This window comes from Giraffa tippelskirchi, chromosome 11 (genome assembly GCF_054371585.1).
Source record: "Giraffa tippelskirchi isolate mGirTip1 chromosome 11, T2T-mGirTip1v1.2.pri, whole genome shotgun sequence".
Classification (NCBI taxonomy): Eukaryota; Metazoa; Chordata; class Mammalia; order Artiodactyla; family Giraffidae; genus Giraffa; species Giraffa tippelskirchi.
In genome coordinates, this window is record NC_137285.1 from 56,511,502 (window position 1) to 56,536,614 (window position 25,113).

The window sequence follows — 25,113 nt, forward strand, 5'->3', positions numbered from 1 at the left end:
ACATTCACAGTGTACTTTCTGAAGCTTGCATATGTAAGAATATCTTCCAGTTGCTTCACATGGGAATAGAACTTACTTCTGTAGCATATTCTCAAGTTTATAGCAGCTAATTCTCTTTCCCCTACCTTCAAATCCCCTGGACTCTACTTTTTTGTTTGTTTCATGGCATTTTTTGTCACAAAGGAGAAAAAAATGAGTCTATCTAATTTTGCTTTCAATGCAGGCAATCTGTGTTTTCTCTTCAGATAAAGGTGGGAATCTGTCTTAATCTGAGTGATTCAAAAAATCTCCTGAGAATTATCCAGTTATGGATTTTTCCTTATATTTTTGACTAGAACATTAAGAGCTATTTCAATCTGCATACTCAGATCTTTTGGGGGGGGTAGTCAAGAAAGCTTTCTTAAAATGTCTTTGGTTATTGTTTTCATTTCAGCTATCATCTATTCTATCTCAGAAACTTCCAAATTTATAACGTCATTGTTTTCATTTCTTAGTCTTTCACCTGCATTTTGGGAAAACGTTTCAAGTCTGCCTGCCCTCAACACCACTGATTCAACATTCCGTTGTGTCAACTTTTTATACACTAGGTTTTTCCCTGTGGCTCAGTAGTAAAGAATCCGTCTGCAATGCTAGAGATGCAGGAGACATGGTCTGATCTCTGGATTGGGAAGATTCCCTGGAGGAAGGAATGTATTCTTGCCAGGAAAATTCCATGGACAGAAGAGCCTGGTGGACTACAGTCCATAGTGTTGCAAAGAGCTGGACACGACTGAAGTGACTGAGCATGCACACAGTCCTGCTCTTTTCTGTTTCTACTCTGTAGTTTAATTCTACCAATTAATTTCATTTCATTGAAATTATGAATAATTTCATTTCATTGAAATGAAATCTGCATTTCATTGAAAGCCTTCCTTATTTCATCTGGGGCGCACTGTCATCTCATTTGGTTTTATCCTTAAGCTTTTCTGTCTTCTTGTATCTTCCTGAAGACACTAGGAATCTTTCTAATTGTTCCATTTATAGGTTTGTTTTTCAGATTAATGCTTTGTTTTTCTTTCATTTTCTACATCTCTCAACTAGGAATGTTTAGTCTAGGTATTTAAAGGCAAGCAGAATGGACAGCCTGCCCTTGGGTCTGCTCACTGGCCAGGGGAAGCTGGTGGAATGCTCCTCCTGCTACCCACATGTGGGGGGCAGTTGGCAGGGCTAGCCCTCACTCAGTTCCAGCATCTGGCAGGCATTCTTCTAGGACTGAAATTGGATCTTCCCTTACTTTTGTTCATTCATTTGTTCTTAATTAATTTTTATTGGAGTATAGTTGCTTTACAATGTGTTAGTTGCTGCTGTGCAGCAAAATGAATCAGCCATACATATACCTACATCACCTCCCTTTTGGACTTCCTTCCCATTCAGGTCACCGTATTTACACTATTGATACTACATATAAGACAAACAACTGATGAGAACATATTGTACAGCACAGGGATCTTCCAGTTTAACTGATTCTTCCGCTTTGACCCACTCTTGACAATAGCAAGTCTTTGGTGGTAGAGATCCTTTTGAAGCTTACTGCCTTACCAACTTTGTCCTACTTTTTAAAGGATAGCACTTCTGTGTTCATAATCTGACCCTAGTTTCTGTGTGTTAATGTCATTCCTTACACAGAACTTCCAGATTTAACAAATAAGGGTTAACTTGTCCAGAACTGATACCCTGTAGACGAGTTTCCTAGAAAAAGAGATGGACTCTGGCAAAGTTCCAAAGAAACCAGTTAGGTTTAGTGTTCTTAGGGCAATGAATCCTGACCTATAGTGAAGGCTTAGACCCTAGAGTTCTCTCCTGACAGGAAAGAGGTCAGGGCCCCAAATTATGAATGTCTATGTGGCAAATCTTGTGACATATCCTACAATTTTCTTCGCCACACTCTATGTGTGTTAGTGGCTCAGTCGTGTCTGACTCTTTGCGACCCCATGGACTGTAGCCCACCAGGCTCCTTTGTCCATGGGATTCTCCAGGCAAGAATACTAGAGTGGGTTGCCATTTCCTTCTCCAAACAACAAACAATCCTGAGATCACAATCACAATGCAGAGACCTCATCCGCTCCTCCATACCGATCACAGGGGGAGGGCTGGCTGATCTCACATCAAACGATGAATGCGGAGGTGACAGGACAGAGCTTGTGTCAAGGCTCTGCCATGTCCTGTTGTTACTGGGTCTGGTCCCCAATTATACCAAGAGTGTGACAACAGTTACCTAAACACACAGCATCCAGTGGAAGGGCAATGCGAGACCAGCACACCTGCTCTGCTCCTGTCTCTCTGAGTTTTCTCAGAGCAGCGTGGCTCTGGTAGGCCTGCTGTGAGTGCGGCTGACCAATTACTTTGTTAGCATGGCAGTTGTCCCAGCAAACCGGGCATCTCTCCAGGCCAATAACATGGCCTTCTGGAAGCAAGTCAGGGGGCTGGAAAGAAATCAAAGACCAAGAAGAGAGTGGGAAGAGAATGCTAGTGATACTGTGGTCAGCCGTCAGGATGGCTGGCTAGAGATCATTAGCAGGAACTAGCTTTGAACAATCCTTAGCAGTGGAAGCCCTATAGGGTTAGGACTCTCAGTGATAGAATTCCTTTGGTGGTGTGTGTGTGTATGATACTGAAAGTAATTACCTAATACACAGTGGACACTTCACTGAGAGGAAAGCTGAACTACTGCCCCTCATAAAATTCATGCAAAAAAAAATGAAAGGGGGCATCTTCCTTACAATGGGTGGAGGATGTGGTAGGAAAGGGCTGACTATTATAAGACAGGATAAAGTGAAAGTGAAAGTCACTCAGTCGTGTCTGACTCTTTGTGACCTCATGGACTATACAGTTTATGGAATTCTCCAGGCCAGAATATTGGAGTGAGTAGTCATTCCCTTCCCCAATAGATATTCCCAACCCAGGGATCAAACCCACGTCTCCCACACTGCAGGTGGATTCTGTACTTTCTGAGCCACTAGGGAAGCAAGAACCTGCCTGCAATGCAGGAGACCTGGGTTTGATTCCTGGGTCGGGAAGAGCCCTTGGAGAATGAAATGGCAACCCACTCCAGTATGCTTCGGAGAAGGCAATGGCAACCCACTCAAGTGTTCTTGCCCGGAGAATCCCATGGAGAGAGGAGCCTGATGGGCTGCCATCTATGGGGTTGCACAGAGTCGGACACGACTGAAGCAACTTAGCAGCAGCAGCCAGTATGCTTGCCTGGAGAATCCCGTGGACAGAGGAGTCTGGTGGGTTACAGTCCATGACATTGCAAGAGTCAGACATGATTTAGTGACTAAGCCACCACCAAATCCATGTACAAGACAAGAAAAGTAGGCTTCCAAATTCTACCCCCCTCCATGAGATCAAGATGGTAAAGGGGACAGTCCTTTACAATGGTGTCTGTGTGTGTTAGTCGCTCAGTCGTATCCTACTGTTTGCAACCCCATGGACTATAGCCCACCAGGCTCCTCTGTCCATAGAACTCTTCAGGCAAGAATACTAAGTGGGTTGCCATGCCCTTCTCCAGGGGATCTTCCCAACCCAGGGATTGAACCTGGGTCTCCTACACTGCAGGCAGATTCTTTACCACCTGAGGTACCAGGGAAGCCCATATAGTGGTGGTCTCCTGTGTTGGATCTGTCTTTCACTACTGGATGGTTTGGGGGAGGGGGAGCCATTCCAGTGTACCTTCATAACACCACCCTCCTTCTGGTTCCCTCTGCCCCCCTGGCAAATCCCAATGGAATACACCATCCAGAATTTGTCCAAAGAATTGGCTGTCAACAGCAAATTGTAGGCCCTGAACTGAGCAAGCTAACCAGGACAACCCTTCTTCAGAAGTCCCAGTCACTAGAAGAATCTGGGATCAATGCTGTGGGTCTGGGTCAGCCTTTACTCAATCCCTGTGCTACAGCTACAGATGAAGAACTTTGTAACTGGAAGATGTGCACTTCCTAAGCTGTTCCTACAAGGGCCTGCTCCTGTCTGTTCTCAGGGAAGATGATTAGCACCCAGGGAGGTCACCCAACGTCTACCCTAATCATTGTTCTGTCTCTTGAGATGGGAGGTCTACACTCCAAGTCCCTATGAGTTGAAATGGAATAGATCATTGGCAGAGTGAGAGATGCTGCTCAGAAGCCAGCCCTCTTTGAACTAGGGGGAGGCGCGACAGGACAGAGAGGTAGACAGAAATCAAGGGTTAGCTTGACCAATTCTAATCCTCCAGGTTAGCTCTCCCAGAAAACAGACTCAACCCTTACAAGACTCCAAGGAAACTGGCTAGTCTCACTGCTAAGTTCATTAATTTGGTCAAAGGCAAGGCTTGGACTCAGATCCTAAATCAGTGGAACCAAGGAAGGTAACAGCTGTTGGTTTTGGCTCAACTCGGAATGCTGATGTGCTCAGCCCCACCAGTTCTTTGCTTACCACCAATAAAGCTGCAACTGCAAGACTTGGATCCTAGTTCCCTGACCCAACAACTAAACAGTGACCTGGCAAGAGAGGACTGAAGTTAAGGTTCTGCCACATCATCTTGTTATTGGTCCCAGACCATACCTAGGGAGAAGTCTAGTACTTCCTTAAGCACACCTCTTAGAAAACCATCTCTCTCCCAGACTCTGACATCTAGACCCCTGTGTGCTGCTCTAGAATGTATGGGAATGTTTCCTACCAGCCCAGGGTCTGAGAACTTTCTCCAGTGCTCCACAGATGTGGTGTGAATGCTGCTTGTCCATCTGTCCTTCCAAGTAGGTGACAATTCTGAAAGAAGACAAGCCACTGATCTGCTACAAGTATTTTGTCAGACCATGAGTACTCCATGCCTGCTACCCTAGCAGATATCTGAACTGGAGAACAGACAGCCAGCCCTTGGAAGCCAGTCCACACTGCATACCAGCACCACCTTTAGCAGCAGTGGAGACTCGAGTTTGTGCTCCGGTTTGTACTTGTGGGCTGAACAATGGCCCTGACTGCACCCAGGTGCCCAGTCCCCATGACATGGTTTCTGCTCATGTTCATTTGCTCTTTAGTTCCCCAAGGGTGCTGGAGCCATGCCCTGGACTGCAGCCTGCTTTACTGCGCTGTGACAAACTGCCCTTTGCCATCTGCCGGCTGGTACCCAGCTTTAACCTGAATGGGCGCCCTGGAACCAGGAGGCTGCCACCTGCCTCTGGGCACAGCTGCCACCTAGCTGTTGCTGCGGGGCCTCCATCGGGCTTGTCTGGACCCATCAGATCAGATATGCGGAAGCTACACGCCATCACCTCAGGGGGACCCCGTGTTCAGGTGAGCCCTCACGGCACTCTAGTCACATATTTTAAGTAGTCCTAGTTTATCCTCCTCATAAGTACATTGAACTTATGAATGAATGAACTTATGAACTTATAAATTGAATCTCTTAAACTTTCATCAATATCAACTCAAATCATTTTATCAATCAGGCAATAAAGGCATGGGTCTTATGGCCAATGAACTGATTAAGGGCATAGAAAACTAGTTCAGATCTTTCAAAAAGGAGTTGTCAAAAAAAACCAAACAAACAGTCTAACTTAAGAATAGGTTTATAGACAAAACATTCTATTTATTATGGAATTTGGGTGCATTTTATCATGCTATAGGGTGGGACATCTAACTGTGAGTAGGCCACTGACCCATGAATGTAATCTCACAGCAGCCCCACCCTGATCACATTTCCCAAACTCATTTTCACTCTCAGCCACTAAGTTGATATGGTGCCATGGTTACTAACTGTATTAGTAATCATTAGTAAGTAGCTCTAACATTTGTTGAATAAGTGAATGAATAGAAGAATGAATAAAGAAGGAAAGAAAACAATTAATAAATCCTCCAATACAAACATATTCACAGAGTTTAAAAAATCAGAAATTGTTGATTCATGGGTATTGAGATCCAGGTTTGCTAGATGAAAAAGTTCTGGAGACCAGAACTGTTGTTACACAACAGTGAGAATACACTTAACACTACTGAACTCACTCACAAATAATTAGGATGGTAAATTCTATTATGTGTTTTTTACTGCAATAAATTAAAAAATATCACACCAAGTTTTAAAAATCAGAAATAAAATGTATAGAAAAGTCCAGAATATGTCTATGGTAGCTATCTGAAACTCAATGAGGCCACTCTTAAACTTTTATCAGGGTAGCCCTGGCTTCTTCAGCTTTCATTTTCATATATTATTTGTTACTTCTTTCTTGAATTCTTTTTTTTTTTGGAGTCCTTAATTGAAAGTTCCATTATTTGATTTTTCATAATTGGAGAATTTTATGGTTCTAATTATAAAGACAAAATAAGACAGACAACATCTGAGGGATATACTTACAGTAGAGAACAAGAAAGTGCTAAGTTATACTTTAATGTATAATTTGGGGGAATTTTTACAGTTGAAAGTAAAGCAGTTCTTGGTTTGTGTAGCACAGTGGCTGTCAACACTAGTCCCAGCACTAACAAGCTTAATTTCTTTGTGCCACAGTTTCCTCATCTTCAAAACAAAGTTAATTATTTTTTAAAAGCTTAAAAAAGTGTTTACCTCACTTATGAAATGAGAATAATCATTTTAAAAAGCTTACTTTTTACTTACTTAAAAGCTTACTTTACTTACAAAGCAAAGATTTTACTTTGAATTTTACTTAAGCAAGAATTTATTCCATTTTTACAAACTGAAAAACTAAGCTTTACTTTTAACAATAGGCTCTAGAGTTTTAACAAGTAACTTCTCAATTACAGTAAGTAATAACTCTTGAGTACATAATTCTATAATCACCTATGTAAGATCCCCACATTCAAAAAACAACTACTGTTAACACTTGGTTGGTACATAACACATACCAAATATAATTATATTTTACCTTGTGTTTGGATCTTATTTTCTCTTTAATGTACCATGAGCATTTTCTTAAACTGATGTATATCTTGAGATTTCCTGGTGGCTCAGATAGTAAGAACCTGCCTGCAATGTGGGAGACCCAGGTTCGATCCCTGGGTTGGGAAGATCCCCAGGAGAAGGAAAGGGCAGCATGCCAGTATTCCTGCCTAGAGAATGTCATGGACAGAGGAGCCTGGCGGGCTACTGTTCATGGAGTTGCAGGGGTTGCAAAGAGTCAGACGTGACTGTACAACTAACATTTTCACTTTCACTTTTCGTACAATTTAGAATAAAATCCAAAGTCCTCAGCTTGGCCTACAAGCTCCCATGTGATCCCAACCTCCTGGTTTAAACTTGGCTCCTCTCCTTTCATCCCCCACCCTCCTCACTGAGTTTCAGACAGTGCTGAGCCTTCACCTGGCACTCCCTGCATCCTCTCTCTAAAATCTCTTCCTCCAGATGTTTACAAGGCTCACTCCCTCACCTTCTTCAGGCCTCACCTTCTAAAAGGTGTACACTGTATGTAACGTAGCAACTGCTATCTATTCCTTTGCCTTATTTTTCATCTCAGCATTTACCACTACTTCATACGTTACAATAGCTAGAAACAGTCAAGGCCTGTTTTTCCCAGTAGAATCTTAGTGTCGCAAGGAAAATATTTTGTCTATCTTGCTAGCTGTTTTATCTCTAGACATTAGATCCTAAACAAATACTTGCTAAACGAATGAGTTTGGCTCTAATTTGTAATTTCGTGACTGCACAGAACTCTGTTGTATAGGTATTGCTTAATGTTGCTAATCCTTTGCTTTGCTGCTGCTGCTGCTAAGTTGCGTCAGTCGTGTCCGACTCTGCGCGACCCCATAGACGGCAGCCCACTAGGCTCCCCCGCCCCTGGGATTCTCCAGGCAAGAACACTGGAGTGGGTTGCCATTTCCTTCTCCAATGCATGAAAGTGAAAAGTGAAAGTGAAGTCGCTCAGTCGTGTCCGACTCTTAGCGACCCCACAGACTGTAGCCTACCAGGCTCCGCCGTCCACGGGATTTTCCAGGCAAGAGTACTGGAGTGGGGTGCCATTGCCTTCTCTGACTTTGCTTTGAGCCATCATAAATTGTACTGTAGGGACTTCTCTAGTGGTCTAGTGGTTAAGACTCCATGCTCCCAAGGCAGGGGGCACCGGTTCAAGCGCTGGTTTGGGAACTGACATCCCACATGCCACAGGTGCAGACAAAAATAAAAAATTGTTGTTGTTGTTGTTTTTTTGCTATGGATATGCTCAGATATATTCTTTTAAATACTCTTGGATTGTTCCTTCAAGGTGGAATTAATGCAGCAGCTTCCTAACCATTCCCCCTTCCTCTTCCCATGGAGTGTCTCACAGTGAGACTCCTATTACACTCCTTTCCTTAGACTGAAGGGACAGAAGCCCAAACTCTGAATGCTGGCACGTTTCCAGTTTGCCTTTCCATACATACTCAGTCCCTGTCACTGCTCAGAAATATAGCTGCCACTTCAACCAAGTTGCTGCACCTATCATTTTCTCTAATTTTGCTTTGGTCTATGTAGTTCCGTCTTACAGAATATAATCCTGTTTCTTTACCTGCCTAAACTACACCCATCTTTCATGTCCCCCACAAGTCCCTTCTTTTTTTACTTTTTTTACATCTTACCTTTTTTTTTGGCCTCTCTGTGTACCATGTGGGATCTAGCTCCCCAACCAGGTATCAAACCTGTGCCCCCTTGCATTTGGAACCTGGCGTCTTAGCCTCTGGACCACCAGTGAAGTCCTCCCCACACCAGTTCCTTCTGGCTCCACCTTGCCTTCCTTGGATCTAGTACCTATGATCTCTCACTTGGAATTGTACTGCTCTTCTTCATACCTATCACCCAAGAGAGCCGTTGACCATCAGCCACATTCCAGTACCTACCATGCTGTAGAATACAATGTGCAAATTCCCGAGGCATGACAGCCTTTTCCCCCTCCTTTCTCAAAGTCCTACGCAGTTCTAGCCATAAAATAGCAAATATTTTCTAACTTAACCCTATTGCCAAAAACCCTCATGGAAATGAGAGTGCTCTGAGGGAAGAAATAGAATTATTTCTGATCAAATGTTTTCATCTTCCCATATATTTGGTTTGTAAATGATCTAACCACTAGTCTTCCACAAATAACTTTAATTCTTACATTTCTACTCACAATCCTTATTAAACCACCATAAGAAATACGTTTCTGATGAATTTGTGGTTTTGTCTCAGACTTTGGCTTGTCTTAATATAATATCATTAAGCATGACATTATTTATAAAGAAATGTTCTATTTCTTTATATAAATAAAGAAATTATAAAACAACAAGTGGTGTCTAAGCTATAGAGACTGTATATATGGGATTCGTCATGTTAGGAAAATCACTATGTGTGCCTTTCCTCTTTCCCATTTTCAAACATGAGAAATCAAGTTCAAATGAATGAAAAGGCCCACACGAAAGGAAAAATAATTCAAAATGGTGCAGTGCTGATGCAAGACGTACATGGAAGACCGGGAAGAAGTTTTCTCTCTGTGATGACGCTGCTGGGAACTCTAGGCTGAGTGCTCAGCTGGGGTGCGAGTGTAGCAATACAGAGGGTGAGTCCAAAGTCACATCCCTTTGCTTTTTAATCTCAATAACTTACATTCTTCCCAGGTGGCACACTGGTAAAGAACCCACCTGCCAAGGCAAGAGACGCAAGAGGCTCAATTCAATTCCTGGATCAGGAAGATCCCCTGGATGAGGAAAACGGCAACCCACTCCAGTATTCTTGTCTGGAGTATCCCATGGACAGAGGAGCCTGGCGGGCTACAGCCCATGGGGTAGCAAATAGCTGGATAAGACTGAGCACACAGCACACACAACTTACATCTTACACCAAGCCTCAGGTCTTTTTCTCCACCCCTACATGCTTTCTGGTTGCCTGGACTCAAGAGCCTCCAAAGCCTCTAAGGCAGCCTGGCAAACGGTCACTCACCATCCTCCTCAAAGAGCAGCCCCATGTGTCCATGCGCCTCGGCTTCCTTCTTCCCACCGTCAATTTTGATGACTTGAGCAATCTTAAAACATCGTTCATAGAAGTGGTTTCTTACCCACTTGTCTTCAGAATTATTGAAGTAACAGGCCAGAGCGTACAAGTTATTATATACCTCTTCAAAGTATTCTTCAAAGAGAGAAAAACATCAGAAAATGCGTCAGGAAAATGTCTCAAGGCACATCTCTTCAAATGGCAAACCAATGTGGTGACATTTAGTTTCTATTTTTCTTTAAAAGCATAATTAACTATTTAAAAACTGGAAATGTAAAAATTAATGTGCTTTAACTATTAAACTAGTTATAATAATTAAAGGATGTACACATAAGAAAAACAACAACAAAAAAATCTTTTGGAGAGCTTAGACTGATATGCTCTTTGGTTGAAATAGTAGTCTTTATATAAGACAAAAAACAGAATGGTGTCTGCTAGCAATGGGCTTAGTTCTTTTGGAATAAATGAGTATATGGTATCAGCAAGTACTTATCCCACTGAAGATTTGAAAAGTATTTAGAGATTCCAGAAAAAGCAATGTTTCCTAACCATGGCAAAAAGATGAAGGAAGAAAGCAAATGAAATATAAAAACATCAAGGTATTTTCACTCAAAAGAAAAAGTAAGCATGTAGCTTACAGATAGATACAAGAAATGATGATCACTGTATGTTCCATACACTTTACAGCACCGTTTCTGAAAGTACAAGTTACTAGCAACATTAAGAAACAGTGGATTTCTAGCATTATCTTTTCTATGAGTATCTTCTTCTGCTGAAAATGTGTTAATACTAGTCTTCCCTCTCACTCAGAAAGTTACTAGTTCATTAAATCCCTGCTTTTTCCCATAAAGTGGCAAATATCTGACCTATTTGTACACAAAAATGTATACTGATAAACTGTGAATCAGTCTTACAAACTCCACTGCCAACAGTCATAAACTTAAACAAAAGTGTTTGTGCTAAATTGTGCTTCACTCTTGTAGATTTCTTTCTATTGGTGGACTTGAACAAATTCATAATCTTTGCATTTCTTTCCATTTGTGCTAAAAACACAGTCATAAATAAATGGTAGGCTATGGATTACCCTTCCAAGGACTTTTTACAGCAATCACTATCTGTTGGAATTAAGTGATATTAATTGCTCACTACTATCAGAAGAGTCAGTCTATATATGCCTGAAAGAATTACAATTATGAAAAGCATTTATATATTGCCCATTGGAAGTCCTATAAGATTAAGGTCAAAAGGCTCAGAAAAAATTGACATTAGGCTGATTACAACAAAAATTAACTTTTGAAAACTGTACATAAGTCACTCCAATGTTGCCAAAGAAGTTTAAGACCTACATAATGTCATGCTTTTACACACTGTGTGTGTGCTGTGCTGTGCTCAGTCGCTCAGTTGTGTCCAACTCTTTGCAAACCCATGCAGCCTGCCAGGCTCCTCTGTCCAAGGAAATTTTCCAGCCAAGAATACTGGAAAGTGTAAGTGAAAGTCACTCAGTCATGTCTGACTCTTTGCAACCGGACATGGAACAACAGACTGGTTCCAAATAAGAAAAGGAGTACGTCAAGGCTGTATACTGTCACCCTGCTTATTTAACTTATATGCAGAGTACATCATGAGAAACACTGGGCTGGAGGAAGCATAAGCTGGAATCAAGATTGCTGGGAAAAATATCAATAACCTCAGATATGCGGATGACACCACTCTTATGACAGAAAGTGAAGAAGAACTAAAGGGCCTCTTAATGAAAGTGAAAGAGGAGAGTGAAAAAGTTGGCTTAAAGCTCAACATTCAGAAAACTAAGATCATGGCATCTGGTCCCATCACTTCAGGGCAAATAGATGGGGAAACAGTGGAAACAGTGGCTGACTTTATTTTTCTGGGCTCCAAAATTACTGCAGATGGTGACTGCAGCCATGAAATTAAAAGACGTTTACTCCTTGGAAGGAAAGTTATGACCAACCTAGACAGCATATTAAAAAGCAGAGACATCAGTTTGCCAACAAAGGCCCGTCTAGTCAAGGCTATGGTTTTTCCAGTGGTCATGTATGGATGTGAGAGTTGGACTATAAAGAAAGCTGAGCACCCAAGAATTGATGCTTTTGAACTGTGGTGTTGGAGAAGACTCTTGAGAGTGCCTTGGACTGCAAGGAGATCCAACCAGTCCATCCTAAAGGAGAGCAGTCCTGGGTGTTCATTGGAAGGACTGATGTTGAAGCTGAAGCTCCAATACTTTGGTCACCTGATGCGAAGAGCTGACTCATTGGAAAAGACCCTGATGCTGGGAAGGATTGGGGGGAGGAGGAGAAGGGGACGACAGAAGAGACGGCTGGATGACATCACCGACTCGATGGACATGGGTTTGGGTGGACTCCGGGAGTTGGTGATGGACAGGGAGGCCTGGCGTGCTGTGGTTCATGGGGTCAAAAATAGTTGGACACGACTGAGCGACTGAATTGAACTGAAAGCTTTAATAGAAAAACATTTCCAACATTTGATAAAGTTTTTGGTTTTGCTTAGAAGCTATTTAGGTTACATATTTAAAGACTATTTGTCAGCTAAGCTATTCTTCTATGGAAAAATTGAAAGTTTTGTACCTTTGAATAATCCAAATACATGGTTTATACTCTTTACATTCTAAGCAGCCTTTTCTCCTGGCTTGCACAACATTTCCTCAAATTGTCAGCAGGTATATTAATAAGATGAAAATCAATTTGACTGTTGATTTATTCTTTAGACCAATATTCACTATGCTACCTTAAAAGGAGATCTCATGATGAAATAAATTTGGAAAATGCTCCTACTAATTTCTCTCTTTCGGTGAAACACACAACATATTAACATGTCAAAGGCTCTGATAAGTCCTGCAATAACCAACCTGCTTAATGTATATGTTAATTCACATGGTTGTTTCTCAAACTTATTTCACCAGACACTCACTTTTGTTTTTCTTTATATAAACTGTATAAACATCCAGTGGGACTCTGCTTGAGTAAAACATACTTTGGGTATCTTAAATAAATGTTATTAGAGAAAAAAATTGCTGCTTAACCCTTGACAATAATTTAAAGTCAAGTGTAAATAATGTTTGAATTATCTATTGATTCAGTTACCCATTACCATTATTGCCATCTCTTCCTCAGCCCCATGGGGCACCAGGCCCTAATCATGTTACAGATGGTACAGAGATGATTCACACTGGGTCATATAAGAATGATATCAGGGACAAAGAAATACTTTGTAACAAATGGAAAATAATCCAAAAAGAATGATTGACTTCCTTTAAACACTTCTTTGCTATAAAACAGAAAGTGATATTTTGAAAAGTAATTTAAATAACTCTAGGTTTCTGCTCTGTGAGTCTCAAGAGACAGAACTGACCCGAGATGACTATTGTTAGTGCCACAGCTTTGATTAAATGAACTTCATTGTGACCCTAGAGTGATGGTCTTTCCAATGAGAAGCAATGAGAATACTCAGAGATATGCTGCTTCGAGATAATTGTCTCAGATTCCACAATCATATGGGGTGAAATGGCCCAGGAACTATTAACAGATTTCTATATTCTAGATTAAGTGTGTGGTATACATGGGTTTTAAGATTTTGAATTAATTCAAGTTAATAAGAGTTTCTGTACATATTCCCTGTACTATTTTCTAGGACATTCTTTTTTTTTTTTTTTTTAATAAATTTATTTATTTTAGTTGGGGGCTAATTACTTTACAATATTGTAGTAGTTTTTGCCATACATTGACATGAATCAGCCATGGGTTTACATGTGTTCCCCTTCCTGGGACATTCTTAAATCAGTTTTTCTCCTATAAAGTTCATGTGTTAAATGTGAAAAAATTACACATTTCTTTTTAAAGAAGCATATAAATGTTTACTTGTCCTTCAACTGATGTATTTCCAATAATGTTTTTTTGCAATGATTTTAATTTTTTGTATTTTAACCAGGCAAAAGCCACAGCATTTTGAAGTCGATAACCCCACAGAAGAGTTGTTCTGAGCAAAAAGTAATTTTATTCCATTTATCAAATAGAACCTTAGTTACCATGAACATGTGACAAATTACTCAGTAAGAAAAATATTTCATTATTTGTACATGTGTATGAGACTTTGGCTTTTATGAAGCTTGGAATTTTTAAATTTGTGGGATTGGAGAAGCATTTTAATTTATATATAATATAGCTACTTTTTCAAATAAAATATTATAAAGTAAAAGTTTTCTACCTTCAAATAGATTCTTTAGCATTCTTGTTTCTTTATAATTATAAAATGCTTTATAAGTTTCTTTTATGATACTTTATGATTACTGATGTGTTTGGCCTATATTTATGCTATTATGCTACTAAAATGAATGCTTCTATTTAAAATGTTTAGTGAATCAAGTTAATTCAACTTGAAAAAAATGACTTATGAACAAATTTTATCTTGATCAATTCTATTTTCAGTGTAAATATCACTCAGAATTTGGGGCTGACCTAGAAAATAAGTTTTTTTACAACAGCATTTTAAAATTTAAAACAGTTATTTCTTGAGAACTTACATGTAAATCACATTTTAAAATTCATGAAAGGGCTCTTTTTAAAGTCAATTCTGTAGTTAAATATTTTCATTATACAAATAACCACCTCTTATCTACACATACACACATGCACACATAAGTTCACTTATGTATTGTACTGTACAATGAAACAGAGACACTTTCATGGTGGAGCTTAAAGCTTCTCTTTTTGAGTCCTATGGTATTTTCACACAAAAAAGTCAAAGAAGAAGATAACTGAGAACACCAAATGTATATGCCAAATTTTGGGATTTCCTTTCTTTGATTGTATAAAATGACCAATTCTGAACATGTAACTAAGAAATACTTATGACAATGATATCAGTATACCTGTAGTAGAGAGCAAAATATTTTCTTTAATACTTGAAACATATTGACCTTCTGTAAAACTTTACAATATCAAAGAAGGAATTAATGAGAGATGATGTGATGGAAAATAAAAAATTAACAATTTATTCATAATTGTGGATTACAGACTTTTCCTGTCTCCTCACAATTCACTAATAAAAATTCTCTGATAGAAATCTCAAGGATAGAACTTTAGGATAAAACCTTCAACTTCCATTCTATAAATACTAGAAAATAAGTATAATTGGCAAATTACAATACTCTGAAAAGGGCTCCTCAGTGAAAGTCAATATTCAGATTATGTATAAAGAAAAAAACTACATAAAGATGTATAATTAATGATAACAAAGATTTTAATACATTGGGAAGCCCTGGAGATGTTACTAGGTGCTATCTGTTTATTGTCTACCCAGGCTTAGAGTGACATCACCAGGATGGCCGTTTGGCCACTCTTGTGATTCAGCATTCTCTACTGTTCATTCCATGAAGACGCTTAGTTGACTAGGTTGAATTGTGCTGAGGTGTCCTAACGTCTTAAATTCACACATGAAGCAATTGGGAACGTGCCCTCAGGTGCTCCCTGCGCTGGTTTCTGCAGTGCTGCTTCCCTAAACGTACCTTTCCTCTCAGCTGCTTCAGCCCTGGTCAGGTAGTAGTAGAAGTGATCCAGCTTGTCAGGCTGCTCTTCCAGGGGCCTCTGTGCCCAGGAGAGGGATCGGACCCTCGCAGCCTCCCTTAGCGCATCCCACTTCTCCGTCAGAGCGAAGAGCTCGGTAAAGGACTTATGATAACCATCCCGCAGCATGTCCACACAGACGTTCTTCTTGTACGAGTTCCGGTAACTGGGAATAAGAATCAGGATACTGAACTTGTTATTTTAATCCCTGAAATCTTTTGATTTTTTTGATCCTATAATAATTAAAGGTTGGATCATGCTGCCTTTTTTTTTATTTTCCCCTCAGTGAAAGGGCTGAAAACTATCTTGACCTCAAACACTTAAAATTGAACAACTCCAGTTTAATGAAAGATGCCAAGAGCTATCTAAATATAGTAATTTTAGGGAAATTACATTATAAATATATCAGTCCCAGAGCTGAGCTCCCTTTGATAAGGACAAATAAGCTAGTTGATGGATGTCTCAGTCCATTTGGGCTGATGGAGCAGAGTTTGCAGTCCATGGGGTTGCAAAGAGTCAGACATGACTGAGCAACTGAATAACAACAACAGAAAACCGCTAACTGAGTAGCTTATAAACTTGAAATTTATTGCTCACAGTTCTGGAGGCCAGAAGTCTAAGATCAAGGCTCCAGGAAGGTTGCCCCTGCTGGTTCATAACCTGAACTTTCTAGGCGTGTCCTCACATAATGTAAGAAGCTAGAGCACTCTCTGGAGCTTCTTTTATAAGAACACTAATCCTATCCATAAGTGCCCCACCCTCATGACCTAATCACCTTCTAAAAACCCCATTTACCTACACTTCCAGAGATTAGGATTTCAATATATGAACTTTAGAAACACAACATTCAGACCACAGCAATTGACAATATCCAAAAATACTTATAAGTTAGCCTCCCACCAAAACAACACAAAAAGCCAGTAAGGCCAATAAAATTTAAATGTGTCATTAAATATCAAAACAAAGCTCTATTAAGTGGTTTCCCTGTATGTTATGAAGATTCATTCATTTATGCAGAGAGAGTTTATGGATATCTCTTGCTAAATATATTTTTAAAATTATTTTCAGTTAGGATTAAGTTAATGATTTGTTAGATTACTACTTCACTTCTAACAATAATAAATCATATGCAAAGAGATAAAAGGACAATTGAAGTTTGCTGTTGTTGTTTTTCAGTCGCTCAGTCATGTCTGACACTTTGCAACCCCATGGACTGCAGCACTCCAGGCTTCCCTGTCCATCACCATCTCATGTCCATTGAATCGACGATCCCATCCAATCATCTTGTCCTCTGTCGCCCTCTTTTCCTCCTGCCTTCAATCTTTCCCAGCATCAGGGTCTTTTCTAATGAGTCAGCTCTTTGCATTAGGTGGCCAAAGTATTGGAGTTTCAGCTTCATCATCAGTCCTTCCAATGAATATTCAGAGTTGATTTCCTTTAGGATTGACTGGTCTCATCTCCTTGCAGATCAAATACACTATTCAAACAACTGAATAGTGTATTTATTTATTCAATCAATAGCTATTGAGTTTCCTATTAAGTGCCAGGCACTGTTCTAGATCAAATAGATTCAATACCCTTGTGAAGTGTACATTCTAGTGGAAGAACACAACCAACAAATAAGTAAACAAATCATAAATAATTTCAGAGCATGAACATTGCTATATAGGAAATAAACAGGGTTATGGAATAATAGCTGTGTGGTGGCTATTATCCTCCTAAGCAAGTAATCAGAGGACAAATGATATCACTTTATACTAATTATTTTACATTTTTAAATAGGGGACAATTAAATATTTAGAACTGACAAGATGTGATATTACTATCAACAAGCCTTTCAGTGTGGAGTGGTGACAGTCTAGAACCCCTGAGGTTCAGGCCATTTCTTCCTAACTTTTCTGGACTTCACTTCTTCTCATCTGTGAAATATGTATATTATTCTGTGCTATACCTATATCACAGGATTCTTCTAAGAATCAAGCAAAATTATGTATGTGAAGATCCTCTGAGAATCATGGAGTCAGGCAACAGACTCACCCTACAGAGTTTAAAAAGCAAACAAAACAAAAATGCCCAGGTGCCATACACCCAGAATCTTTTACTCAGTGGATCAGCTTTGCTCTAGAACTAAATACATACAGTGACGAGGAAGGGAGGGGGAAGAGGGAAGTTAAAAAAAGGGGAGGGCAGAACGCATATTGTGGAGACCTCAGAGCACAGTAAGTAGTTTGGACTCCAAGCTAGGAGTGGGATAGAGTCACGAAGTGTTTGAGTCTGGGAAATGACTCAATGAGATTGTATTGGGTTAGCCAAAAAATTATTTTGGTTTTTCTATAAGCTGTATGGAAAAACTCAAACAAACATTTTGGCCAACCCAATATATTAGAAAAATTACTTGGAAGTGGATTCCCAACTGAATTGCAATCCTCCTCAACCTAGTGGCCAATGCAAGGCACCTACTGTTATAGGACTAGTCCATAAACAGAGTAAGGAAACCACATTCCCAGATCCACAAGTCAAAGGCCACCGTCTTGTCAAAATGATGACCAAAAATATCTGAAACGGAGAAGAGACAAGCAATCACAGATTTTTGCTTCTGCCCTCTGGCCGAGAGTGTGGAGAAGGAAAGCGTGAGATCTAAGATGAATCAGGTTGTGTCTCTCCCTCTCCCCCACCCCCCCACCCCAACACAGGGCATGGAAAGGCAGCAAAAGTCACTGCAGAGAGCTTCTGAGCAGAATAAAACCAGAACCAGCCCGCATGATGTCCCACGGCCCCTGGACAGTATGGGCCAAAGACCATGAACTGTCTGGTGACATCAAAGTTAATGGGAAGAGAGGGCTGGGATGTCTGCCACAATGTCACTGGCCCTAGCAAGGGCATGTGTGCTAAAAGGTTGTTGGATGTGCTGCCCACTGGGGACTGAATGGGGTCACAGCTGTAACTCTGCTAATAAGCAGCACCGGGGTGCTACTCAAAGAGTCAGGTCAGCATATTTTGAGAGCTGACAGAAAGGGATGAATCAAGTGCATCAGTGACAGAGCCCTGGACAGCACCCCAGAGGTTAGGAACCCATTCAACTCCACGGAAGAGAAAACCGGCCTCATGGTGCCTTCAAAACTAGAAGTTCGTACTGCTCATAGCACAAGATGCTTAAAGGTAGGCAGCTGTTAGCCTTGGTTCCGTGTGTGGCCTGGCAAGTTCAAGGCCTGTGCTTCAGGGATTATTTCCTTCCTGTCCTTGGTCACTGGAGGGCTGCCCCAGTCCAGACATCATGTCCACCTTCCAGGCAAGAAGAAATGGGATAGGCGGGTGACATCAGCTGTGTCTTTCTCTATTATTGGGAATACTTTTATTCCTGCAACTACTCTTGGAATTCCACTTTGTTCATTGGTGGGAACTGTGTCACGTGGCCATCCCTGGCTGCAAGAGACTAGAAAAACAAATATCCAGCCTGTCTGGAGGCACACTGTTGCCCCAAATGAAACTGGAGTTGTGTTAGCAAAGAGAGGAGAAATGGATACCTGGCGAGTTTAGAGTCTATTACAAGGTCCTAGATCAAGATCTGGGCGTAAATGTTGACAAACCCCCTCTCCCAAGCTTGCCAGATAAAACTGGGCAGGATATCCAGTAAAATTTGAATATCAGATAAACCATAAATGATTTTTTGTATTAGTGTATCCCAAATATTGCATGGGAATACTTATACTAAAAAAAAAATTTCTCTTTTTTGAAATTTGAAGTGTATGTTGTATTTTTATTTGCTAAACCTAATAACCCTATTTCTTTCTACCTGGCATCAGTGCTGTGTTCTTGGTATCAGTGCTGTGTTGTTTCTATATAGGAACACAGGGTGACGGGAAGGAGTGTAAGAATCTGAATAACCGGAGAATCACTGAATTGGACTGACTTTACCTAAGAGGGACGAGGTTGGATTTTTACATTAGGGGGAATCAAGGCTTAGGACCAGGAATTAAAATTAAGTTATTAAAAAAAATAAAGACTTTCAATTTAGCATCCTGGAGCTCGTGACCCTGAAATTCACACTAGGTCCAAGAGAATGGTTGGGAGGAGGGTAGAACTGGGGGTGGGGAGAAGAGACAGGAGACACTGGTGTTCATGGACAGGAGAGGCCATGGGCTGAACTAAAGTTAAGGCAGAGGGACACATAGAAGTAGGTGGATTTGATACATATTCAGGATGTAAAAATACTGACTACTTGGTGACTGAGTGGATGTTAGGGTTGATGGAAAGAGAAGAGCTAGGATGACAACAAGATTTTTGGAGTGGGCAGTTGGTAATTTACTAAAGTGCATGTGTGTGTGCTAAGTTGCTTCAGTACTGTCCAACACTTTGTGACCCCATGGACTGTAGCCCACCAAGCTTCTCTGTCCATGGGGATTCTTCAGGCAAGAATACTGGAGTGGGTTGCCATGCCATCTTTCAGGTCTTCGCAACCCAGGGATCGAGTCCATGCCTCTTATGTCTCCTGCAGGCCAGTTCATTACCACCCATGTCACCTGGGAAGCCCAATTTGCTAAAGAGGGGAACACAAAAGGATGACTAGGTTTGGGGAAGGGTAATGAGCGTGGGTTCAGATAATTTGAGTTTGAGGAACCTGAAGGGGACATCCAAGAGGTATCCAAAAGATAGTTTGGGGATGGTAAGGAAGTTTGAGAGGTCAAGGGGCTGGAAATCCAGCCTTGCTTCAAACAAGCACTGCCACACAGAGAATAAGTTTATGGCTATCAAAAAGGGAAGGTGAGGGGAGAGATAAATTAGGAGTTTGGGATTAATAGATACACACTGCTGTGTATAAAATAGATCAGCAACAGGGACCTATTGTGTAGCACAGGGAACTATACTCAACATCTTGTGATAACATAATGAAAAAGGATCTGAAAAAGAATATATATGTGTGTGTGTGCATATAAATTATAAATAAATAAAAACTAGATCATTGATTTAAATCAGTGGTCCCCAATCTTTTTGGCACTAGGGATCAGTTTTGTGGAAGATAATTTTTCCATAGACCAGAGGGATACAAGGGATGGGGAATGACTCTAAATACAGATGAAGCCTCGCTTGCTCGTTCACCTGCTGCCCGCTTCCTGCTGTGTGGCCCAGTTCCTAACAGGCCACGGAGTGGGACCAGTTCCTGGCCAGGGGGTTGGGGAAAACAGTAGAAATAAACGCGTGTCAGGAGGCCATCTCAGTGCTAATCCCAGCTGGGACAGAAATGCAGAACGTTACTCCTTGAGGGTGCTTGGGTTGGATTTGGGCCGCTCGGCGTCTAGCTCCACATCCACAGAACTCTGAAGTATTTTTGGAAACGGCACATTGTGTGTCATCTTGGTGGGACCTGATTTCAAAGACTCCCTCCCACATTAAGCCACTGGCCTCTCTCCCAGCATTCTGAATCTTGAAGCAAGAAACACAAAGATGTAGAAGGTTTTCGGAGTTCAGTCCACCTGGCAGCGACATTCGGACAAGAGTTGAAAGTGGTTCTGGCTACCTAGATCCTTCCAAGTGTCCCATGTCTTTTCCTTTTCTTCTGAGCCAGGTTTTCCCCTGAATTCAGCTAGTTACCAAATATCCTTCTAATAAAATCATTTCCACTCTACTTAGTCAGACTCTGTCTCTGTGCCTGTGACCCAAGAACATGAACTGATTCAGAAGGGAATGTCTTGGCACTCAAGACAGCTCCAAACATCCATGATATATAACTGGTATCAATTTTTCAAATTTCTAGTACATTTTTTAAAAAGACCATTCTTTGCAAAAAATATTTCAAATAGAATTTATTTAGAAAGCATACATAACTATTCCGACCTCAACTCTATTTTACACACACATTTGTGTACACATACACACATACATGTATGGCATTGTTAAAGCCTCATTACTGATATTTGAGAACCAGAAAGAGCGATTAATGTTTTACTAAATAGGTTCCTATTTAAACCTTCATAGTTAATGCATATCATTTATTTTAAATAGAATAATTTTTGTTTTTTAAAATGAATTTGCAATCTGAAAATAAAAATGCATGTCAATTTCTACTATTATATGTGAATTTATCAGGTTTTACATTTCATAACAGGCAAAGTTTACTTGATTTACAAAAAGGAATTTTTTAAAATGCAGATAGAAACATAAAGAGAATTCAAATTCACTATTTTACTTCTTTCATTTGGACATGAAGTTATTAGTCTTTGGTTTTATTTATATATTAAAACAAATACTTATCTAAATTAGAATATGCCCTTTTTGGGCATCAGAATAAGAAAAATCTCATTGACCTGAAGTCACCCTGATGGATGGAAACTGAGAATTCTGGTAAAATTTCTGGAAAGTTTTGATATTATGGAATTTGAGGAGAGTCCTCTTGACAGAAAAGAAGCCATTCATAGAAGTTGTGACACTCACAGATATGTTGAACATCCAAAGTCTATAACCTAAGGAAGATCTTTGCCACTGCAGGTACTTAAGGCGTAACCGGGCTAAGGGATGCAACTGGAGAAAAGTGGTTTTAAGAATGGAATTAAGTAATTGGTCATGCATTTCATTTGGGTTTTTATTACTATTTAAATGCATTATTCAATGGAGATTCTAAATATTTTGAATTTACAACAAAATTTCCCTTTATGGGAGTCAGTGGGAGGGAGGTCCAAGAGGGAGGAGATATATGTAAACATATTGCTGATTTGCTTCATTGTTCAGCAGAAACTAGCACAACATTATAAAGCAATTATACTCCAATAAAAAAAGAATCTATATACTGGAAGAAAGTAAATCTGAATAATCTGACATAACTCTATAGCAGCTGAATATGTGAAGATTTGGGGAAATGGAGAGCTTTCTATTAAATAGCCATGGAGATATTATATCATTTTTAAATTCTGCCTTAAACCATTTTGAATAGCTACTATTTATAGAGCATGTACTATGTGTCAGACATCATTTCTAAATCACACGATAACTCTCAAAATACTACTTCCCTTTTTACAGATATAGAAACCCTCTTCATGAGGTTTTGGCTTGCCCAAAGTCATACATGATAATAAGTGGCTGGGGTGGCTTTCATAATCAGGTTTCTCTGATTACAAATTCTGAACTTTTTTCACTTTACCACATTGCCTCCGATTATATCAAATAACGTTAATTTTCTTTTTCTCTTCCTCCTTCACACATTTTTTTTGTTACCTGTATTAATTGTTTGGAAATTTGACATCATTATACAATTATGATGTGACTGACTCCAGTTAGAAAGCCATTGTCTTTTGGGAGTAACATATACACACTACTATATATAAAATAAACAGCACAGATCTACTCTATAACACAAGGAACTATACTCGATAATTTGTAATAACCTATACGGGGAAAGGAAATGATATAAAACAAATATATATATGTATGTGTGTGTGTGTGTGAATTACTTTGCTGTACACCTGAAACTAACACAACATTGTAAATCAAAAAATCAGTTAAAAAAAAAGGGGGAAAAAAAGAAAGCCATTTTCTTTATCCATGCTAATGAATGTTTGTGCCGGACTGGGGAAAAACACTGCTGTCACTCTGTGACTCTTCCAGAGAATCCCTTTCCTTAAAACAAGGCAGCAGATAATCAGTAGCATCCAGGCAAAGCAAACTGAATAGACGTGATCCCCACACAGAGATGTAAAGTCTAACGGGGTAACACTGACAAACACAGAAGACAAACATATAAAAGGATGAAACTATGAATACGAAAAACACAAATGAGCAGAATGCCAATTTATCTTCTTCTCTTTGTACTTACAAGTATTTATACTAGCTATTAGATAGATTTTCAAAATTAAAATGCATTATCAACTATTCTATATTAATATAATTTAACATTTTCATAAGTCAAACTGAAATATTGAATCAAGGTGATGCTTCACATTCAGTAAAATATTTCAAAAGCAGTTCAATAATACTATAAAACAAGATCATAAAATTTTTACTTAATATGACAAAGATAAACTCAAAAGATATGTTATATCTAATCAAAAGGCAGTATAATACTTTTATTCCACTACGTTAATATTTATAAGTCACTATTGGGTTATCTATGTGTCAGTAATAACAGTCTTAAATTCGTATTGTAGGGATAAATGTTATTAGAATCACCAACGGGATAATTACATTGACTCAAATTAATACTTAAATAGCTTCAGTTAATATAATTTCTGTGGAATAAAGTGAGTCACCATTCTTACCCATACTTTTCAGTGAAGGTAGATATTATGTATAATCAGAAGGAGGAACAAATCTGTTTCTTGACTCACACACACACACTGATAAGAATCATATGTTATATAGGTATGTTTTATGGTTTTTCTGTGTGTGAAAAGGATACTTATTTCTAAAATGCTAAAACAAGGATATAGCATTTCTTTAGTCATGTAAATATAGAAAGACAGAGGAGTTAGAAAGAAAAAATTATGTTTGAAATGATTTTACTTTAAAAGCATACAGAATGCTTTTACAATGAAAACTGAGAGCATTTTTCTTAATATCGCACATGTAGGATTTTAACAATTATTAGAGTTGATTAATATGGATTACAAATACATGACTATCACTCATATACAATTTTTCGCAATAAACTATTGGAGTTGAGATTTCTTTTTAGGACTTCTAATTTATTTTCTATGTATTTCAAAATACAGCAACAGAAAAAGTTTCAATATAAAAAAGGCTCCTTTGAAATTTAAAGGATTTCCAACGAGTTGACTGGTCTCTGGGGGCATCTACTGGAAATTTTGCAAACTGCAATCACATCATGTAAATTTGATAACTTTCGTTATCCATTTTAATACAGATATTATTTTAATTGATATGCAAATAAGGTGACACTCAAAGAAGATAAATGTAAAGTTATGCATGGCATTCTATCTCATCCATCTGGTAACAGCAAAACATGTAGCTGTCTATGGGATCAGTTAACAAATACTCAACTGTTAAAAATGTAAATAGGGCAGGTGGCATATCACACATTCACAGTTTTCAAACCATTCCGTTCTTAAGCTTGGAAAAATTAAAAATATATTCTAGACAGAAACATACACATACTTATTAAGGCATTTTTATTAACCCAAATTAAATGTATGTTAAGAGCACTTTTAAAATTATGATGATTTCTCTAAAACATATTCATTTTCTATCTCAGTATGTCCACTAACCACAAATAACCTGGTAATCACTGCTTATTTTCTATACAACTTAATTTGACTGTATTAATACATATGTTACTGTCTCAAAAAGTAGAATTTGTTATGCTTGGAACAAAAGAATCTATCATTATAATTAATATTACAATTAGAATTAGTTATTAATATAAATATTATTATTAATTTATCCTACACATTTTTTGAGAACTTCTTTAAGGAAAATGAACATATGATGAACATAATATAATCACTGCAGCTTATGTATACCTTTAACATATATTTAAAATAAACCAAATAACTCATAATATAATTGCAGCTGTGACTAATCTTGCAATAGGAATTTTAACATCACAGCCAG

At 39.1% G+C, this 25,113-nt stretch overlaps 1 protein-coding gene across 6 annotated transcripts in view; it reads right to left on the bottom strand.

The window, feature by feature from the left end:
* TTC29 (tetratricopeptide repeat domain 29) overlaps nt 1-25,113 on the bottom strand; it is a 245,195-nt gene that overhangs the window by 189,258 nt on the left and 30,824 nt on the right. For all 6 annotated transcript variants that reach the window (XM_081544279.1, XM_081544278.1, XM_081544277.1 and 3 more), the window contains exons 5-6: nt 15,498-15,721; nt 9,908-10,093 (exon numbers count right to left, since the gene is read on the bottom strand). In XM_081544279.1, coding sequence (XP_081400405.1) covers nt 9,908-10,093; nt 15,498-15,721 — 410 coding nt within the window. The remainder of the gene's footprint in view (nt 1-9,907; nt 10,094-15,497; nt 15,722-25,113) is intronic.